General features: G+C 44.6%; 1 protein-coding gene across 1 annotated transcript; it reads left to right on the top strand.

The window, feature by feature from the left end:
* Window positions 1-3,651: 3,651 nt before the first annotated feature.
* Chct1 (CHD1 helical C-terminal domain containing 1) lies at window positions 3,652-13,509 on the top strand. The gene is made up of 6 exons (XM_052194317.1): window positions 3,652-3,702; window positions 5,255-5,356; window positions 5,609-5,784; window positions 6,383-6,482; window positions 9,943-10,138; window positions 13,424-13,509. Exons 1-6 carry the CDS (start codon window positions 3,652-3,654, stop codon window positions 13,507-13,509), a joined length of 711 nt encoding a protein of 236 aa, XP_052050277.1.
* Window positions 13,510-22,471: the final 8,962 nt, after the last annotated feature.

The raw sequence follows: 22,471 nt of genomic DNA, 5'->3' as shown, positions 1-22,471 counted from the left end.
CCAAAAAAGAAAGAAAGAAAGAAAGAAAGAAAGAAAGAAAGAAAGAAAGAAAGAAAGAAAGAAAGAAAGAAAGAAAGAAAGAAAGAAAAGAAAAGACATTTGGAAGTTATGTTTTGTGAGCCTATCTATGGTAGGGAGTGACACGTACTTAGTATGAGCCTGTGTAGTAGAGAATGCCAACCTGCCTCAGCTCTCACACCCACCTTACAGATATCTAATAAACCTGGTGAGTAGCTTTTTAAAAAACATTTGGGTGTGTGTGTGTGTGTGTGTATCAGAGGACAAGTTTTGTTTTGTTTTAGTTTGGTTTGGGTTTTGTTTTGTTTTGTTTTGTTTTTTTGAGACAGGGTTTCTCTGTATAGCCCTGGCTGTCCTGGAACTCACTCTGTAGACCAGGCTGGTTCCTAACTCAAAGATCCTCCTGCCTCTGTCTCCCAAGTGCTGCGACTAAAGGCATGTGCCACCACCATCTGGCCAGAGGACAATTTTGAAAGTTGATTCTTTCCTTACACATGTGGGTCCTAGTGATCAAACTCAGGCTGTCAGACTTGGGGGCAAAGCCCTTATCCACTGAGCTATCTCACCATCCCATGATTTATAGCTTTTAGAAATATATCCTGTGCCAGGGAGTGGTGGCACATGCTTTAATCCCAGCACTTGGGAGGCAGAGGCAGGTGAATCTCTGAGTTCAAGGCCAGCCTGGTCTACAGACTGAGTTCCAGAACAGCCAGGGCTATACAGAGAAACCCTGTCTCGGGGAAAAAAGAAAGAAAGAAAGGAAGGAAGAAAGGAAGGAAGGAAGGAAGGAAGGAAGGAAGAAAAAAATATATGTTGCAATGAATAACATTGTTAGATGAGTTAACTTGCCCTACAGAGTAATTTTATTCTGACCAATTGAATTTTGAAGAATGTTTCCCCAAAGCAATGGATTTCTGTTTGGTTTTATTTACTGTTGTATTTAAGCCACTTCTCTGGCTGTATTCAATTGTCAGTTCAGGCTAGTCCCCAGGCTTGATAATAAGCCATTGTGTAAACAGGACAGCCATCCAGAGCTTCGGAGGCTTTTGGAGTGAAAGGGGGTAGAGAAGAGAGTGAATGAAGAGACATATAGCTAAGCCTTTTGTTTTAAAAATGCCTGTTTCTTTTCAAATGTAGGTGTGTGACTGAGTGCACAAGTGTACACACAAGTAATATACACATGTATGTATTTATTCAAATCTTTTTAAATAATTTTTTCAGTGTTAGGTCATATCTCATTTCACTTTTGGATGATGTTTGTGACAATTTGTGGGGTTCAGGGTTTTGTTTGTTTGTTTGTTTTTTGAGACAGAATATTTGTATAGCCTGGGTAACCAGAGCTCAGTCTGTACAGACAATAGGCCAGGCTGGACTTGAACTTGTAACAGTCTCCCTCCATCCTCCAGAGTGCAGAGATTACAGGCATGTGCATCTGGTTTCTGTTGTGCTGGGCTTGAAACCCAGGACATTCTGTGCGATAAGCAGGCACTCTGCCAACTGAACGACTTCCCGAATCCTGTGTTAGGTTTTAAATCTTTTAATAATGCTATTTAGTTCTCATGCATAGTTTTTTTTTAAAGATGTCTAATTAGAGTACTGCCTTCCCACTTCTTAGTGACTCCATTTAGATTCCTTTCATGTGATTACACTACTTTAACAGTAGCAGGCTTTCATATGGCCCTTCAATGGGTCTTAGTATTAACTGTGCATCCTGTCTTCCCTCCCTCACCCTCTCTTCCATCCCCCTCCCAGTTTGTCCTCCCACTCCAGTCTCCCCATGGTCTCTTCATAATATATTTTTAAATTTTGGTTTTTGAGACAGAATTTTGCTGGGTAGACCAGACTGGCCTTGAACTTACAACAGTCCTATTCCTTTAGCCTTCCTGAACACTACTATTACAAGATCCCTGTCATGGACAGCTTATAAGTACAAAAATGAAACAGAATGAAAAACCTCCTCTTGGGTATTTTGAAGCCAACGCCTTTTTCAGTGCATATGTAAAATGCCACTGTGTCACACATGCTGCTACTCACGCACGGCTCAGGAGGTTTAGCCACAGACTAGCCCTTGGATATGTGGGACAGATATGTGACATAACATTTTATTTATCCTATTGACGTTTTCAGGATAGTTTTCAGAATGCCACTGTTGTAAAATCTTTTTCTCCTTAAGGCTATCCCTAGAATGGACAGAGGTAATGCATGTTCTACATTTTCAAACACATTGTTTACTGATATACTATTCTCTATAAAGTGTCTAAGAGGCTTTCTTTTGCCTTCTTACCAACATAATTGTCCTTAGCTGTGAAATAATCTTTAGGGAGCAGGTCTTCCAAAGTGAAGGCATAAAAGTAGGGACTTTGATTGTTCCCATCTCCTCCCCACAATTTGCTAAACACAATAGCACAGAGAATAGTTTGTTTCTGGACAGAAAAGGAACTCACCAAAACCCCAGGGCCTCCTGGCCTCCAGCCTTGGAGCTGTTAAGACCTACCATATCCTGACCTGTGCGGCTAGATGGACAGAGGAAAGTTCTATTGGCCTACCCAAAGGCCACCAAAGAAGAGGGAGAACATGATCAAACTGAGTGGCACCCAGGAGGTCCGGGCGATGGAATCCAGCGTTCCAGGGAAGACATGGCTGAAATGAGTCAACTGCAGCGGCAACGGTCTTTACACAGGGCAACTCGCTGCGCTGGCTGATGACAGACACGAGGGGGCGCTGATGCCCTGGTAGGGACCAAGCTTTTCCTGACTGAGCGGCAGAGCGCGCACCAGCCTGAGACATGCCTGCGGCTCAAGACCCTGCTGATGGTGTTTGCTCTGCCGCCCCGGCCTCCCGCTGGCATGCAGGAGAAGCCAGAGCGCTCCGAATCCAACCAAAAGCCTTGCACCTGTTTGAGTGGCCACTGACCTAAGGTAGGACCTCGGCTCCCCACGCTCATTATGAAACAGGGCCACTACTTGGCACCTATTCCCAGGAAGGTTTTGGTGAAATTAATGAAATACATGCCGGCTGGTACATTTGTAAATACCCTTAAAGCAACCCAAACACCCCTCAGCACAATCGTTTATTTACTAGATGGCTACAGGAGGCTAGCAGTGTATTTCAGTAGCGATTTATTATATTCCATTCTCTCTTTCAGCACACCCTTTAGTCCTTTGTTCTGGAAAAGACTGTTACTTTCCTCACCACCCCCGCGCCCCCAACACACACACACTCTTTCAATAAGCCTCTGGAATAACTTCGGAGTGGTATCCATCCAGGAAAATTACTTCAGAAACTTTTCCGGGATTTAAAATCAATAGCTTCTGGCCAGAGGTGTGCCATCTGATCCTAGTCATCTGTGAGCACTGACCCCAAAAACGTGGGGTTGGGGTAGCACACCTAGCTCGCTAACTTACCTAAGTCCAGATCCCAGCTTAAGGAGATGGTTGGTGGCCACCCTGAGGCTTGAGTGGAGAGGGTAGAGAGGGGCCTGAGCTCTGTGTTGGCAGTTGCCATGGTTTTGCTCGGAGTTCTGGAGCCAACCTGCCCACTACCTGGGGCACTCAGGTCACAGAAGCAGTAAGTTAGAAGTCTGTGGGGGACCTGAGGCGTGCTATCCTGGAGTCTGCCGACACAGCTGTTGAGATGGATGCCTCAGATTGGCAAGGGGGAGAAGGAGACAAGCCACTAGAGAAGGTGAAGTGAGGCTGGGATGTGAGGGAACCAGGGAAGGGCTGGTTTTGGAAAGCCATGAACATGAAACTCAAGGAAGGAGACAAGAAGAGAAAATGGTGGTGTATGTAAGTTGGCAAAAGCCCCAAAGAACAAGAGAACATAATTCCTTCAAACAGTTGGGCTAGGGTGTAGCTCAGTCATAGAGAGCTTGCCCCAGTCCTGGGTTTGATTCCCCAGAACCACAAAGTAGGGATAAGTAGTAAACATGTTTATCAAAGATGTGTTTCTGCCGAGATGATGAGAAGTCCCATTTGATCATTATAAAGGATTACCATGTCCATGTGAGCATACATATGTGTTATGGTCTGTGTACAGTTATGTGGCTGTGCTTATGGAGCTAGCCAGAGCTCCCACTCTACAGTTGGGAGGAACTTGTCCTGTACCTTTTTTGCCTAGCTTCCCTTCAGAGTGGCCTGAATGTGGTTCTTCCTCTCCTGCACACAAAGGGCAAGTACTCCAATTGTTCTGAGAGTCTTTGAAAGTGTGAGGTGCAAGTGAATTTAATCCCAGCACTCAGGAGGCAGAGGCAGGTGGATCTCTGTGAATTCAAGGCCAGCCTGGTCTACAGAATGAGTTCTGGGACAGCCAGGGCTACCCAGAGAAAGTTTTTCCATTGTTTGGGGGAGGGGAAAAAAGCAAGAAAACAAAAAATTCTAAACAACAAACAAAATCCCAAAACACAAACAAAAACAAAAAAAGAAAAAAAGAAAAGAAAATGTAACCGGGCAGTGGTGGCACAGGCCTGTAATCCCAGCACTCTGGGAGGCAGAGGCAGGCGGATTTCTGAGTTCGAGGCCAGCCTGGTCTACAGAGTGAGTTCCAGGACAGAGAAACCCTGTCTCAAAAAAACCAAATCCAAAAAACCAAAAAAAAAAAAAAAGAAAGAAAGAAAGGAAAAGAAAATGTAAGTTTCAAACCCAGTGACACCAGTCTAATAATCCTGTACTAAGTAATATTTCAGACTCTTTGTCACCACTAGTTTTCAGTTCTCTTTTCTCCACTTTGTGTCACAAGACCCCTGTTATCACCACTGCCCTTTGCTGGGTGCCCTTCAGATGTGTGCCATAATGCTAAATTTAGAGATGCATAGACACAGACCTGGCACCTAGGGATGTCCGAATGAAAGGAGGCATGGTTGCTGCCCATCCCCCTGAGGAGTCACAGAATTCTCTCAGTGCCTCAGAGTTCTCAATTATAACCAGAGGAAATAATAGCTAGCCTCACAGAATTTTTGGAAAAAGAAAATTAGTAAATGTTTATCAGGAGCTTTACAAAGTTTCCCAGTATACCCAAGAATTATTATGAAAGAAATAGGTAAAATATTTTAGGTTTTTCAAGCAGAGGTTTTCACATATGGGTTTTTTTTGGCCAGGCTTACTGACCTAGCAATGTTTTAAGAGACAGAGAAAGATCACAGGGAAAATAAAGAAGGCCTTGGTTGTCATTTGCCAATATTTGCCCAGCACTGGTCCTCAGGTCCAAGCCCCTCTCTGACTGTGCCACCTCCTTCCAGGTGGGGAGTGTTCCCTGCTTAGAGAGGAGCTCCAACACCGTACCCGCCGGAGATGCTCTGGTTCGTCATGCCAAAGGCCTGAGCCAGGATACCTTCAAAATTGTAAGGAGCCAGCCTGAAACCTTGTCCCCCTAGCCTGGGAGGAATCAGGAGGCTTCTGACCCACATATCCCACCACCTGATCTGTCACAGTAAGGAAAGAAATGGGGTGGGGAATCCCCTGGAGCCTTGTGACCACAGCCCTTTGTGGTCCATTAAGAACTGTAGTCAGGCCAATTTGTCAGGCACTTGTGTCTGTCCACCTGCCTTTTCTCCACACCCCTCAGCCCCTCACCTTGCCTGTGACCTCTTCAGTGTAAAGAATACCTGAGGCCTCTGAAGAAGTTCCTTCGAAAGTTGAACCTGCCCAAGGACCTTCCCCAGAAGAAAAGGATAAAGTACACGAAGCAGAGCCTTGAGGCCCTAGGGGACCATATTAACACCTTTCTGCAGCACTACTGCCGAGCCTGGGAGATCAAGCACTGGAAAAAGTAGGCAGCTTCCTTGCCTTATCCCACCTCCGTTCAAGATTATGCTATTGTCAAGATTCTCTGGGTGTGGAGAGGGTTAAGAGCCTGGAAGATAGCTGATGTATAAAGAATGGGTCCCTCTATCCATCAGGATAGCACTGACTGCACTGTGTGTACTGCTGTACACACCGCGACAAAACCCTTTCCCAAGAGCCTCCAGGTGCCTCAGTGGGTAAGGCATTTGTTACTAAGTCAGATGACTGAGTTCTAGCCCTTAGACCCACATTGTGGAAGGAAAAATTCACTCCTATTGGTTGTCCTCTGACCTCCACACAAGCATTGTGGCAAACATACACACAGATACACACACACACACACACACACACATATTTTTAAGCTTCTCCTAAGAGCCCTTTTGCCTCTAGGTGAATAGCTGCTGTGTGCAGGTGTCTGATACCGCACATGGTGTTTCTGTTCTGGTCTCCATCCCTACTCAACCTGAAACGGAGGAAGCACCTTGTAGCTTATTTCTGCCAGGGAGATCCTGGTCCCAGGACAGTGCACAGGGAGGAGGTTCTAGTTGGCCTCCCTCAGACTGGGCTTGGGTTTCTTTCTGCAGAATGCTCTGGCGGTTTGTCTCCCTCTTCTCAGACCTGGAAGCGAAGCAGCTTCGCCGGCTCTATAAGTACACCAAAACGAACCAGACAGCCAAGTTCCTGGTGAGGCTTCCAGACCACTCCTCTGCAGTCCAGGAGGAGTTTGGTTACTGAGCTCTTAGGTCGGGATGGGCGGACCCTAGCTCCGCCCTCAGACAGCAGCCCTCAGATACCCTGCTCTTGGACATGTGGACATGTTTACTTCTTGAAATCAGAAAGAACTCCAAAAGATGTGATTTATTATATTATAGCTATTAATATTTACTGGAAATTATAGATAAGGAAATGTTAAGTGTATATTAATAACTCTGAAAATCAAAATAGCTATTTTATACACAGATATTCTATGAAAAACTATTTATGAAAAAGTAACTGCTTTTCAAAAAACAAAAGGACAGGTATTTTTCTTTCCTGTCATACCAAAAATACAACAAATAGTAGTTTCTTAATTGTGATATGGAATTTGAACCATATTTGATAAACTTTTAAAAAATGGATAGGCTTTGATTTTTTTTATCTGAGAGGTCTCACTTGAACCTCCTCTATCATATAGGCTGGTGTCAGATCTGCAGTCTACCTGCCTTAGATTTCTGAGTGCTAGGACTCAGGAAGTGTGCTACTATGATCAGCTAAAATATAATAGACTTTTAGCCAGGTGTGCTGGTCACATCTTTAATCCTAGCATCGAAGAAGAAGAAGCCAGCAGATTTTTTTGATCTATGAGTTTGAGGATATCCTTGTCTATATAACAAGGTCCAGGCTAGCCAAGAGTGCATAGACCCTTTCTCAAAAAGCATCAACAACAATAATAGTAATAATAGACTTAAAACCACTTTAAAGGACAATCAACGCAAAGCTTTTCCCCATCCACAGAGGCTTTCTTTAGGCACATTTGTCAAAACTTGTAAGACATCAATAGATTCATACTAGAGAAGGCTGATAGCTTACATTTAAGATTTAGGTTTTATGTTGTACATATTTTATAGTCTCTGTTTAATTTCTAAAACTTTAAAATTAACATTAACGTTAATTATACATCGAGTCTTGTGCTGATCATATTCCCTCTCCACACTGTTCTCTGACCAGCACTCTCCAACTGATCTTTTCCCAACTCCCTTCTCTCTTTTCTCTCTCTGTAGTGTGTGTGTGTGTGTGTGTGTGTGTGTGTGTAATAATGTTACTAGGGTTGCTTATAGCTACATGGTAAGGGGTTATTTGCAGAGCATGGGAAACCTATCAGTGATACACCGATGGAAAGATAACTTATCCCTCCCTCTCTGGAAACCACTGACAGTCTATAGCTCCTTAGGGAGAGGTGAGGCCTTGTGAGCTCCTCCAATGTTTTTTTTTTTTTTCAAGCAGGATCTTGCTGTTGAGTCCTTGTTGGCCTCAAATTTATAATCCCCCCGCCTCAATCTCCCAAGTGGTAGGATTATAGGTATGCACCACCATCCCCAGCTCATGTTACAGTGTTTGATAAAAGTTTGGTGAATGTCCTACCATTCCAGTGTCTTCCAGGATGGGTACCCTGCTCCAGTTTTGTGTGATCCACTTGCCCACCCTCTCCCTCCTTCCTGAGAGCTTTTGGCACTGCTCTACTCAGTGACCCACAGTTTTGCCTTCCTAGAGCCTCTCATCCCGTAGGCATACAGTACACACCTCGGCAGAGGTCTGCCAATGGACTCTTTACTGTTTCCCTAGAATCCATTGCTCAGTCTTTTGCATGTTAAACAGATCTCGCTTTCAAACGTCTCTCAAAAATTCAGTACAGATTTTGATTTGAGTCTCTGGTTCGAAATAAATAATAACATAATTATTATATAATATTATTAATAATTAATAACCTGCCAGACGTGGAGGCAAATGCCTTCAATCCCAGTACTCCAGAGGCAGAGGCAGGTTTATCTCTGAGTTCTGAGCCAGCATGGTCTAAAGACCAGGGCAACACAACAGGACCCCTGCCCCTTCACTTAAAGAAAAATGGGACTATATCGGTAAATCTGTACTGTACACTTGACTACTTGTGACGAGCAAGGGCAAGGGCTACACAGGGAAACCCTGTCTGGAAAAACCACACACACACTCACACACACACACACACACACTCAAATACCCCAAGTAACAGCAGTGAAAGTTGCCTTTGTGTCAAGCACTTTCTGTTCCTTCCTGTGATCTTCACAAGTAACTCAAGTAGCAATTAGAATTATTACCCACAATTTGTAAATGAAACATTCAAGCACAGGGAGGTGAGATAACTGTGCCAGAGCACACAGTGGGAAGACTGCCTGCTCTAACCCCAGGCTTCCTGCATGACTGCCTGCTGTATGATTGCCTGCTCTAACCTGCTTTGCCAGCCCCTCCCCATCTCTGTATCTCTGCTGTTCTTGAACATGAATACTTGGATCGTTTTGTTAATCCTTTTTCTTTTCTTTCCTCTGATTTATTTTTATTTTTGAAATGCTGAGACTGAATTCAGAGCCTCACACAAGTAGGCAAGTGCCACTACAGTTTTACTGACAGGGCCCCATCTTTTCTTTAGAGAGGGCAGGGGTTCTTCTGTGTTGCCCAGGTTGACTCTCACTCCGGAGCTTGGTGGTGAGTTCACTCCATATCTGGCTCTAGTCGTTCCTTTTCTAACTATAAGTAGTTGCCACTTGCCAGGCGGTGGTGGCGTACACTTTTGATCCCAGCACTTGGGAGGCAGGGGCAGGTGGGTCTCTGAATTCAAAGCCAGCCTAGTCTACAGAGTAAGTTCCGGGACAGCCAGGGCCATACAGAGAAAGCCTGTCTCAAACAACACACACACACACACACACACACACAAAGAAGCTGCCATTATAGTGACTCCTGCATTTCTTCACTTCATTGACCAGAAAAACTTCAAAATACATCTTCAGATTCTCAGTTTAAATTTTTTTTTTTTTTTGGTTTTTTCAAGACAGGGTTTCTCTGTGTAGCCCTGGCTGTCCTGGAACTCACTCTGTAGGCCAGGCTGGCCTCGAACTCAGAAATCCACCTGCCTCTGTCTCCCAGAGTGCTGGGATTACAGGTGTGCACCACCACTGCCCAGCAAGTTAGTATTTTAAAATCAAAACAAGCACAACTGTCTCATTACAAAAAGCAAACAAAACACCATTGCTCCCAAATGAAATAGAAGCTATAGTTGTAAAATAAAAGGTGCCCTGGCTATGAAGGCAGCAGAACACTTGCTGGCATGCAGGAAGCCCTGGCATCCACCCTCAGCTCTGCGGGAAACAAGGAAGCGATGTAACTGGGTGCAGTGGTCCCAGCATTCCATGGGCTGACACAGGAGGACTGTGCTTAGACTACTTAGTGTAGAGAGACTTACCTGGAAGACACAGGTGGCAGGCCTGGCTCACCCCACATCATCAGGTTTCCTGTGACTCTCACCTCATTCTTTTGGCAAAAGGAAGATCCCATAGATTCTAAGCAGCTGGGGATACGTTTGGGTGAGGCTGCTACTGTAGAACTAAGGCCCCTCTCTTCTCAACAATGAACCCAGGTCGCACTCTTCCCCTTGGATGCACCGGAGAGGTCTTTGCTTGCCAACCAGGAAGATAGTCTTCCCAGGCTCTGCAGTGCCTGGGGGTTGCATGGAAATATCAGCGGCATGAAGGAGAGGCTGTCCAAGATGCAAGCCCCTGGCCAAGAGGCTGTCATGCTGGAAGAGCCGAGGTCCTCACACTGCTCCAGAGAAGGTGACGCCCACTGAATGAGGGGCTGTGGGAGAGTCTGAGGGTTTCTCTGGGCCAGGCTGGAGCCTCCCCTCTAAGCCTGACAGCTCTCTTCCTTCCATCCTATTGTTTCTTCCTTCTGTCCCTTCCTTCCCTTTCTTTGGTCTCTTTTCAATTTTTGACTCCTCCCCAGATATATCCATTATGGAATCTTTAAAATATGTAGAAAAGTGGGGGTGGGGTGGGGGGAGGGGGGAGCAAAACTTGCCCAGTACCCAGAGGCCAGCACTATTGCATCTAGTGAGTTCCTTCAGAGGTCTCATAGTGCATATGATTTGAATCCTTTTTGTTTTTTAGTTAATTTTTGTAAAGGCCCTTTCTCATATGACTAGAAGCAGGGCAGGGACAGTTTCTAAGTGCTGAGAGTGTGGACGCTCAAGAGGTGTCTGGGCAGCAGTGGCAGGAGGCCCTCTCTGATGGAAGTTGAAGGGAGCCATCCTTACGGTGATAGAGATGGCATGGAGGCAACCTTCCCTTCCCTATCTGGTTCTCTGCACAAGGGCTGTGGAGTTAGGAGCTGAAGCTGGATAAGGTGAGGATTCCAGCTGTACACTAAGGCACAGAGAGACCCGGTCTGCATGATCTACCTCCACACTTCTAGAACTGGCTTCTGTGCCACAGTTAACTGTCCTTCCTTGGCTACTGTTGGGGAAGACAAAGGCAAGCACAGTGACCTAAACAACTCAGAGTGTAGTCCTAGTATGGAGTCAGAGGCACTTCTGAAGGTATGACTGGTAGGGTCTTCTCCCTCACGGCCAGGCCTGGCCATGAGTGACACAGTGCAGCTCGGAGAGGTAAGGTGTATGCGAGGGACCCTGGGGGGAAGCCTTGGACAGTGGACTGAGAAGCTGGAGATCAAACCAAGGATGTCACATGTGCTGAGGAAGTGCTACATCCTTGAGCAGCAGTCCCTGTATCTTCAAGCAAGTATTAAAATAAGTAGTCACACATGGTGGCTTGTGCCTGGAATTCTAACACTTTTTCAAAGCCTGAGCCTGAACAGTTGCCATGAGTTTCAGATCAGCCTGCACTACATAGTTACCAGATCAGCCTGGGATACAGGGTGTGAGACCCTATTGGAAAGCAAACATGGGCTAACAACATGGCTCAGCGGGTAAAGACCTGTTGTTAAGCCTGATGACCTCAATTTGATTTCTGGGATCCACGGGGTAGAAGGACAGAACTAATTCTTCCCACAAATTGTCCCATGACCTCCATACACATATACTGATAGCCCATTAATAAGTGTAATTTTAAGAATTTAAAACAATAAAAAAAATTTTGAGACAAGGTCTCACGTAGTCCAGGCTGGCCTCAAACTCTGAGCTACTGCCCCTACCTTGTAAGAATTTTACAAGACACCTTATTTATGTGGTGCTGGTGATCAAACCCAAGGCTTCATGCATTTTAGGCAAGGATTCTACCAACTGAACTATGTCTCCAACCTACTTTTAAGTATTATAAACAGAACATTAAAAGCATAAATAAGCCAGGCGTGGTGGTGCACACCTGTAATCTCAGTACCTGGGAGGCAGAGGCAGGTGGATTTCTGAGTTCGAGGCCAGCCTGGTCTACAGAGTGAGTTCCAGGACAGCCAGAGCTACTCTGTCTCAAAAAACCAAAATAAATAAATAAATAAAAAAGGAAAATATAAACATCCCATTGTCATCATCCACTATTGCATGATTAACACTTTTTAGACTGCATATAACTTGCTTCGTGTCTGTGTGTCTGTGGGGATGCCTGAGTCACATATGTGGGGAAGCCAAGGAGATGAAGCGTCTCAGTCACTTCCCCAACCTTACTTTTGGAGACGAGGGTCTCTGTGAATCTGGAGCTCACTGGCTGACCTAAGTTCCAGACTGCCCAGTCCCAGCCTCCCTAGAACAGCATCACAGATGTGTGGCTGCCGAGGACCTAAACTTAGGCCTTATTCTTGCATGGTAAGTTCTTTACTGACTGAGCCACCTCCCATCCCTGAACTTGCTTTTTACTTCTTTGCTATTTGTTTCTGTTTGTGTGAATACCTGCATGAGGTTTTATGTACCACATCTATCTTAGAGTCTATGGAGATCAAAATTGGACAGCAAATCCCCTGGAGCTGCAGTTACAAGCAGTTGTAAGCCACCATGTGGGTGTTGGGAACCAAACCCAGGTGTCTGAAGAGCAGCTGGAGCTCTTACTCTCTGAACTATAGCCCCAACCCTCTAAACTTGCTTTTTTGTTTTTTTAAATGGATAGCATCAGCCTTTCCAGGGCAATGTTCTCTCTTTGTGGAACTGGATAATCCATATTCAAGTTTCAGCAGTAACTGCTGCACAGGCTGCTCACATCAGGTGTCCCACCTGGTCACATCTCAGCTTACCAAACTTGCTGCCTTTTTACCTGACCTGTTGGGGGATTTCCTGTGATCTGATTGTCCCTATTATTTCCTTTCGGCATTTTAAACTTATTTCTTCACTTATTTACCTATAAACAGACTTAAGATAGAAAGTCCTCATGAGTTGATCTCTCTCTGTCTCTGTCTCTCTGTCTCCCTGTCTCTGTGTGTGTGTGTTTCTTAATACTGGAGCTTGGAGACGGGAGCTATAGACATAGTTCAGTAGTAGAATGCTTGTAATATATGAGAAGACCTGGGTTCAATCCCCAGTAACACACACACACACACACACACACACACACACGGCTGATGAAAATGTTAAAGGTTAGAGATGGGATCCCCTTCCTGCATGTTACACGAGGAAGGTGCATAATCCCGGCAGACCCACCATTTGTGATGTACCAGTACAGAGTCTACCTTACAGTGACAGACATGTTGTTTCTTTGGCACTGTGTTCATAAATCAGTTATTGATTAAAACTTGGCAGTGTTGTTTGCTAACAGACTTGTGTTTCGAAGCACTTAGAGTTAGCCGTGAGAACCGAGAGGGCTCAGGAGAGATAAGGCAGACTTGGGTTTAGTCCGGAGAGATAAGGCAGACTTGGGTTTGGTCCCGACTGCAGCTGCACTGTGTTCTGAAGCTTCCGACATGCCACGTGCTTGCTCTTGGCCTGGGCGAGCATCCTCACCTGTAGACTGAGGGTGGCATCATCTCTCTGCCTCACAGGTCTCAGTGAGAGAGAATGAGGGACCCAGTTGGCAGTGAGACAAACTTTCCTTAGCGCTCTGCCCTTTCTTTCTGAAGATGTCCCCAAGGTTTCTTACAAGCTGTGGTGTCATTGGGCCCCTTGCTAACTTCTCTTGTTTCAGATTCTTTAAGGAAACTTCCTCAAACACCAAAGCTGAAGAAAAAGAGGATTAAGGAAAGACCAGACTCTCCCAAGAGCTGCTCATAAGGAGACCCACAGAGCTGAGGCGGCGCCCCTGGCTCTGAGCACTTGCATGCACACTCTGGAGGGTGAGGGGAGTGAAGAGGGTAAAGAAAATTTACTTTATCAAAAGGATACTCAATTTTTAATTATAAATAAATGGGCCGGGAAATAATAATCCTTAAGGCAATTATACTTTACTTGTTGAATTTCATCTCTTATTTGCTTAAAATCATTTGAGGCCAGACTTGGTGGTCACTCCTTAATCTCAGCAGATGCAGTTGGGTCTGTGTGTGTTTAAGTTCAGCCTGGTCTACATAGGGAGGTCCAGGCCAGCCAAAGCTATACAATAAAACCTTGTCGCTAATAAATAAATAAATAAATCTTTAAGAAAGGGGGGGGGACTGGAGAGATGGCTCAGAGGTTAAGAGCACTGATTGCTCTTCCAAAGGTCCTGAGTTCAAATCCCAGCAACCACATGGTAGCTTACAACCATCTGTAACGAGATCTAATGCCCTCTTCTTGTGTGTCTGAAGACAGCTATAGTGTACTCACATATAATAATAAATAAATCTTAAAAAAAAAAGGTGGGCAGTGGTGGCACACGCCTTTAATCCCAGCACTTGGGAGGCAGAGGCAGTCGGACTTCTGAGTTCGAGGCCAGCCTGGTCTACAGAGTGAGTTCCAGGACAGCCAGGGCTTTACAGAGAAACCCTGTCTTGAAAAAAAGACCCTGTCTCAAAAGAAAAATGTTTGGAGCCACTTCCTAAGTGGCAGGTAGCACCTTAGCAAAGTAAATACTTGTGGTCACCTGTGTGGAGTCCAATGGGGGGAAGAACAACAAAAAAAAAATGTTAGCCATAGGAAAGCACAGGATGGGATAACTGATTGAATTGGGCCAGTCAGCGACAAGTCTAGCAGCCTCTGAATCATCTAGACTCCATCTTATCAGTAGCGTGGGACAAGTGATGGCAAGGGAGGAGAGGTCCAATGGAATGAACCGATGGCACTTGGGTTCTGGGGAGATTTCCAGATGGCTGTGAGCCACGTATAGGGAGTGAAAGAGGCTAGAAACAGAATCCCGAAGAAGAAAAATCAAGTCTTAGCAGAATGGTGATTTGGATCAGGGATCAAAAATTGGCAGCTACTAATGCATTTAATTCCCAAAGAGGAGTTCCACTTGCAAACATCATTTTAAATATATTAGTTGCCAATATTGTAACTGTGTCATTTCCCATTAAATGAAAAGTCAAACTTCTGGCTTCTCATCCAGCTGCCTACGTTCGTTCGACTCTGTCCTGTGTGACAGCTGTTGGAGCTGCGGAGCGGTTGCGCGGCTTCTCTGATGTGCTGCCTAGTTTACCAGTGTCTCCTCCAACCCTCGTGCCTGGCACGGTGGACTTCACACATCTATGCCTCCTGTGCCACTCTGGGACCATTAGTATTTGATATCCCCAAAGTACACAGAAGCAACACAGGTGTGCAGCAAGAATGATGAATTTAGGACCTATGTAAGTTCATTCATTCATTTATTTTTTATTCATTTATTTATTGTGTGTGCTCCTGTCACAGTGTGACTGTGGACACTGAGGGTTCACTGTGAGGACAGGGTGAGGACATTAGGGAATCAGTTCTTTCCTTCCACCGCCAAATGGACCCAAGATGGAGCCCAGATTGTCAGGCTTGAAGGCAAGCACCTTTACCTGCTAAGCCATCTTGTCAGTCAACTTTTGTTTTACAGTGTTGGAAATTAAAACTAGGGCCGTGTACATTCCAAACAACCTGAACCACACCCTCAGCAGTCAGTTGATGGGTTTGGGTGATACCCATGTGAGGCAAGAAAGGAAGGCAAGAAAGGAAAAGAGGAAAATAGAGACTTAAAAAATGCACATCGTTTTCAGCTCCAGATACAGTTTCTCCTCTGGAAAGGCAAGAAGCACAGGTAACCACTGATAGCCTTCTCTCTCCAGCCTCCAAAGCCCAGGGATTTTGTTTGTTTTATAAGACAGGGTTTTATAAACCAGACTGGCCTCGAACTCACATATACTCACAGAACTCACAGAGGCCTGCATCTGCCTCCCCAGTGCTGGTATTAAAGGCATGCACCATTCACTCTCAGCTTTCCTTTATTTTATTTATTTATTTATTCTGTCTCTTGTAAACACAAGTGACAAGTTAATGAGGACCCTGCCCAAGGCAGCATATGGGAACCTGGTTCTTTAGGGCCAGGGCAAATGTGTGCAGCAGGAGGGTCACGTGGTGTGGGAGCACCTTGCTCTTTTCCTTTAACCCAGTGCTTCCCCAAACCCAAGAAGGGGAGCTCTTGCCCCGCTGATTCACAACTTTTTTTGTTTGTTTGTTTTGTTTTTTGGATTTGGTTCTTTCGAGACAGGGTTTCTCTGTATAGCCCTGGAACTACTCTGTAGTAGTAGTAGACCAGGCTGGCCTCGAACTCAGAAATCCGCCTGCTTCTGCCTCCCAGAGTGCTGGGATTACAGGCGTGTGCCACCATCGCCTGGTGATTCGCAACAATTTTGACAAAGCAGGAGGACCTGGGAGAGAGGGTTGGCCTACCGGGAAACTGTGATGGGGGGCTCCTAGCAAAAGACAGTGCCGGTCATGATCCGTGGGGCAGCAGCGCCACCTACAGGAACTGGGGAGTAGAGCGCTGCCTTCCAACCCGGCTGCCGCGCGCAAAAAGCCCGGTAGAAGGGGCTGGGGAGCGCTCCTCACAGGCAACCAGAGAAGCTGGCTTTGGTGTCCTCATAACTCTTTCCTCAAACGAAGTACGATCTTAGAATTCTAAAACGGCAGATCACAGGTTTCCCTGCTTAAAACTCCAACGTTCCTCAATTCATCTGAAGTCAGTGTCAGCTCTGCCTTGGTGGTGCACACCTCTAATCTCAGCGATGGGGAGTTATTGGACAGCCTGAGCAACATAATTTAGCCTGTCTCAAAATAAACTAAACAATACAAAAGAAAGCCTAAGTTATCTGGTAGATCCTCTCTGATCCACTCCCACAGCTGTTTCAACCCTTGCCTTCCTCAAGCCTGTCAAGCACGTCACCGCTTAAGTTTTATATTGCTGTGACAAAATACATGAGATAATAAACTTACAAAGAAGAAAGTTTTAAATTTCTAAATTATATTTTCACGTGGTCAGAAGACAGCTAACTTGTTTATCGGTATATCCTAAGCAATTATAATGGTGCACAGCCCACAGTAGTCACTTAAAATTCTGATGAATTAACAAAAGAAAGCGCATACCCAAACAGCACTTTAGGCAGTGTCTCTTCCTGTGCTGGAGTCAGTGTAGGGACTAGGGCTTGGTGCTGATGACCAAGCTGCAAATGGCAGCACACAGTGACACTATACCCCCTGATCTTGGCCAGCCTGACATTTTTCATGACATGTAAACAACTGAGAGACTAATGTATTATTGATTGGATGGTTGGTTGATTGTTTTAAGTGTATGAGTGTTGTATGCCTGATTCCAAGCCCAAGGCACATGTGCCTTGTGCCCTCTGGGACCAGAAGATGGCGCCAAATCCCCTAGAAGAAGAACTAACTAGTTAAAGGTGTGAGCTGCTATGAACTGAACCCAGGAAGAACAGATGTCAGTGAGTAGTAGCTAAGGAAGCTGTATGGAAGAGGAATTGGCTGTTAACATGTGGTGCTCTGTGCTCTTATGATAATTCTAATCCTAAGGGGGAAACAAAAACAAAAAAACAAACAAAACAAAACAAAACAAAAAAACAAAAAAGTCTCACCAGGGAGGGTCCTGGCAGCAGGCCTCAGGTGTTCTCTGAAGGATTTGGGTGGGGGGCGGGCTGGGGAATGGGGTGAGATGTGGTTTAATTGTTCAGGCCAGCCTTTGACAACCTAGTTCAGTTGGTCCTCCTGCTTTAGCCTCCCAAGTAGATGGAACTGCAATTGTATGACCTTGAAATCCCGAAGTAGTCAAGTTGAACCTGACTTCCGATCCTCCTGCCCCTACCACCCGGTTCTGGGCCTATAGGCATCACGTGCATGCCTAGTTTGAGCAGTGCTAGAGATGAGATGCACGGCCTCACGAACGCTAGGTGTGCGCCATCACCAACCGAGCTGAATTTCCAGCTCTTTCCTAAAATCGAGTGGGAAAGGCTCCCAACCAGCACTGTGACGGCTTATCATCACTCTCTGCCCACTCTGACCCCAGCCCGCATGCGCATGGCGGCTCCACGGTCTGCATAGCCACTCTGTCCACACTTGTAGTTCAGAGGGGAAGTGCTTTGTGTTCCTCCTCATCAGATTTCTGTGTCTAACTCGTGAGCCAGGTTTCCCCATGGCAGATGGGGAAGCAGGCTTCAGGATTGACACAGCTGAGCCAGGACCCTGGTATCAAAGTTTCCCAACTTTCTAGTGCCTTCCTCCTCCTCTCCTGGATGTACACACACACACACACACACCACTGCCTTTTTTTATAGCTAAATTGTATGTCTTTTGTTTTATGGGCTCTAATGACTTTGAAAGGGTATCTGCATTGAGAATATTTAAAATTCTCTTGAGTTTTCTTCTGGCATTCCAGTTCCAGTGTTTGCTCTAAACCTCTGATCCTCCTAAGCTTATTCTTGGTTGATGCTGCACAGTGAGAATCCAGTGTGTGTACTTTTCAACTGGTTGAACACTTACTTGTCCGTGTGTGTGTGTGTGTGTGTGTGTGTTTATAGACTGTAGCATTTAGGGCAAAGCCATCTTTTCTATGACCATTTTTATATGTAGTTCTTCTATATCAATTCCTGGTTTACTTGGGTCTATTTCCTGATATTTCTGTTCTATGTTGTGGATTAGTTCTGTATTTTGGGTTGAAATTTAGTGAAAAGGAGTAAGCACAAACCCTAACAAAAATTGGAAGTAACAGATTTGGAAAGAAACTTTGTTGTAGTTGTTTTACATTTATTTGTATATGTAGCTCTGACCTGGACTGAATGAAACTCACCACGTAGACCAAACTAGCAAAGACACGCAACCCCACCCCACACCTCTCCCGTTTCTCAAGTACTCAGAGAGCACACCTGCTCCTGGTCTCCATGGCTGGTCTTCCAGATGCGCCATGGCTGACTTAACTGCCAGGCAAGTTTTAAGAGGAATGTTTTGTGCTTTCTTGACTGAATGCCCACACTTCCCAGGGCATGCTTGTGGAGGTGGAAGGACAACTTACAGGAGTTACTGCTCTCTCTGTGTGAGAACTGGAGGGTGTGATCAGCCTTCAGGCTTCATGACACGGGTCTGCACCCACTGAACCACCTCTGCCCGCCCTGCCTAGAGACTGAAAGCATTTTAAAAAAAACCCTCTAACTATACATAAGATGCACCATATTAACCTCCTGCCTTCAATGTGTTGCATCTTAACAATTTTATTGCAATTATGTTTCCATTTATTGTGCAGCCAATCTCCCTAGCTTCCTCGTGGGTGCGAAATGGAAACCGGAAAGCAAGCATTTCCCATTTCCCTTCTCCACAGCTTCTGTGAACATAAGACTAAAATTATATGGCCAATTTAACTGGCTTTGTTGTCATTTTGAGACAAAATCTCACATAACCTAGACTGGCTTCCAACTCGGTATGTAGCCAAGGATGATTCTCCTGTCTCTTGACTCTGTCTCAGCTGTTTAGCTTCTTAGCACACTGAAGTCTGTGCATGTTACACATATGGTGGGAGGGAGGTCTGGCAAGGGACACGTTAGCCAGAGGACTTGAGGTGTCGTTCAGAGCTGGAATTTGATTTGTCAGGCTTGGTCGCAAGCATCCTCACCTGCTGAGCCATCCTGCCGGCCCATACTTTGTTTTAAAAAATAGGTTTCATTTTTAGGATGCCACATTTTATATGTTCATACAGGAACAGATATTTGAGGTCCTTCTTTGACTGTTAATATTGCTATAGACCTGGATGTAAAGATAGTTTACCCTTCCAGTAGGTGCTGGAGAGATGGCTCAGTGGTTAGGAGCACTGGCTGCTCTTATGACTGTCATGAGTTCAATTCCCAGCAACCACTTGGTGGCTCACAACCATCTATAATGGGATCTGCTGCCCTCTTCTGGTGTGTCTGAAGACAGTGACAGTGTACTCATATATACATAAAATGAATAACCTTTAAAAAAAAATCCTTCCAGTAGAACTGCTGTATCACACGGCAGACAGTTAAACAGTTTTGAGGATCCTCCACATTGTTTCCATAGTACCGAGCATTTCACATTCCCACAAGCATTAGCTGCACAGGCCTAATTCCTCCATATCCCCACCATGCATCTCAAAACAGCTCTGCTGACAGGTGTTCATCTGGGAGGCAGTGCCTTGGAGTTCAATCCAGAGCCTCATGCATTGTAACTGAGCTATACATCTTGAATTTAGCTATATATTTGAAGTATCTGTAGTTTGCTAATATACTTAGACATATCTATCACAGAATAAACTATATGTTATTTGTTAAATAATACAGATATCAGGAATACTATCTGCCATTGAGACTATACAGGCAGTGCTTTAACAAAGTTTGGAGTAGCATGCTGCATTCATGACAATTAAAGACAACCTTGTAAATTTTGTCTTAAGCACTGCAGAGGAGGCAAGCAGTGCAGGCAAGAGCAGGCTTTGGTCCAGAGTATTTGGCTTCACAGTATTTCAAACTGAGGCCTTGGGGCTGGGCAGACAGCACAGTGGCAGAGGAGGTAAGAAGCTGAGAAGCTGTCCTGAGCACTCAAGTTTGGTGCCCCGCACCACGTCACGTCTCACAACCACCTGCTGGAACATCCAGCTCCAGGTGTCTGACACCACCTTCTGTCCTGCAGATACCCACACACAGATGGCACGCACACACATACATTTCACAACATTTAAAATGTGGCCTCATTTCCTGTAATTCTTTTGACTGGTTGTTTCATGGTAGAGTTCTCTTTAAAAGACATACTTCACGTGTGGAAAGGTTAAAATCCTTCCAGCTGAGGGACAGTTGGAACTGAAACCCAGACATAGGGAGACTGGACAATTCTGTCATCGTTTCAATTGCACTCCACCAAGCCTTAACCATGCACAGGTTTTGTACTAGGAAGGCTTCTGCTTCAAGGACGGCCACTCTCCTCTAAAGCTGTCGTTTAAAGGGCTGCCGTGAGCATGGTTAGAGAGCGGTCTCCATGCGCCTCTGCAGCACAGGTTCCTTTTCTTGACAACAGCACTTTTGTTCTAGCTTCAAATTTCTCTCACACGGTCTACTAACTTTTAAAAAACTAAAATTCTAACCCAAAGCAATCACAGCTCAATCGGAAACATACACTATGAATGCAGGAACACTATTTATTAGGTCAATAATTCATTTAGCAATACAAGTACAGAATATATCACAATGCTGGTTACAAACATACTTAGTGTGGTTTAATAGTTACAAATAATGGTGGGCACTACAAGTGAGAATGGTATGAAAGGCCGTTCTGACTCAATGAGCTGTCTTCAGAATTTATTAATGACCAGAGAAATTCCTATAGAAATTACTGTGGCACTAGTAGTGGGGATTTTCCTGTAAAGAATGTTAGTGATTCATTTGTAATTATTCCATTAAGGGTTTTTCTTTTATTTTGAGCCTATTAAACTAAAACCCATTACTTAATAAGGTATAAAAATAGTACTGACCTGGTAATATTTAATAAAATGTAGCATTCATTCACATAAAAGTAAAACTAAATTGAAAAATTTTTAGTCACCATGGCAACATATTTTCCCATAAAAGGAATATACAGAAACAAGTGATGTTATACAAATGGTACCTGCGATTCAGTGATCCAACACTTTGTGCACCACAACCAAGTTTCCTAGATATCTATATATAGCATATATATTTAATCTTAAATTTTACTTTTGAAAAACATGTGCACTTCAACAAACTCATTAAGGCCACTCATGCGATAGATACCTAGAACTGCAATTAACAATAGTGTTATTTAATAAATCCTAAAGCACTCTCCTTCAAATTACCATTAGGGGAAAAGCCAGTTTTCTGCCTAAAACATTCCTGAGATTTGGGGACAAAAGAAATACTAGTGTTAAGATCTGTACACTAATCCAAATGTTCTACTTAAATCTTTTTTTTTTCCAGCTAATCTGAAGTCCTCTAAAGCCAAGAGGTGAAAAGTGTTAAATTTTAAAACAAAATAAAACTCTTAAAATTCAGTAATTATAAATAATTTTTTTCCAGTAGTAACTTTGCCATCCAGAAAAAGAAAATTGGAAGCAGCAAGGCTAAAAACCCTAGGGGAAAACATATGTATATGTATATATAAAAAGAAAAAAGATGGCAGTTAACAATACCTGTTACTAAGCATTCTTTGAATTTGCAAAGTTTTGGCCAAAAGCTTGCATCACATTTAGCCTGTAAAGACAAGTTCAAAGGTCGCTCAAGACTTCTATGCTGGCAGCTGGTGCACTACTGCATTTTCTTGAGACAGGGTCTTATCACTAGGCTGTCCTGGGGATCTCAAGTGATTCTCCTGTCTCAGCCTCCCATGGAGTTGGGATTGAGCCTTGTGCCAGCACGGGCAGTTTCCTGTACTGAATGCTCACAAGACTGTGAGCCACTCTCCACTCTAGGACAAAAGGCTCAAATCGTCATTTCTCACAAGCAGCAATACCTGGGCAGGGTGCTGGTGAGTTGTTTATAAAAAAAGAATGCACAGTCTTAGAGAAAGGGTCTAAGCCCTCAGGGCAAAGTCTAGTTTGAGGACCCATAGATATTGTGCACTAGAAACTCAGTTGGCGCTATTAAAGAAAATGTGAGTGACTCAGCTGGGTCCCATGCACAAGCTCCTCACGCCCCAAATGGAATAGCACCAGATTTAGGAACAAGAGAATCCAGGGAAGGCTGAGAGCATAGGCCCTTACTTAAAGTTATATGCAAGCTACTGATTATTCTGAGGTAAATTTCATTCAGTTCTTCCTTTGAACGTTTGGAGACAATCTCCC

The sequence above is a fragment of the Apodemus sylvaticus genome, chromosome 10 (genome assembly GCF_947179515.1).
Source record: "Apodemus sylvaticus chromosome 10, mApoSyl1.1, whole genome shotgun sequence".
Taxonomy (NCBI): domain Eukaryota; kingdom Metazoa; phylum Chordata; class Mammalia; order Rodentia; family Muridae; genus Apodemus; species Apodemus sylvaticus.
Note: the sequence above shows the minus strand (reverse complement) of the source record. Positions and strands in the feature narration are given on the sequence as shown.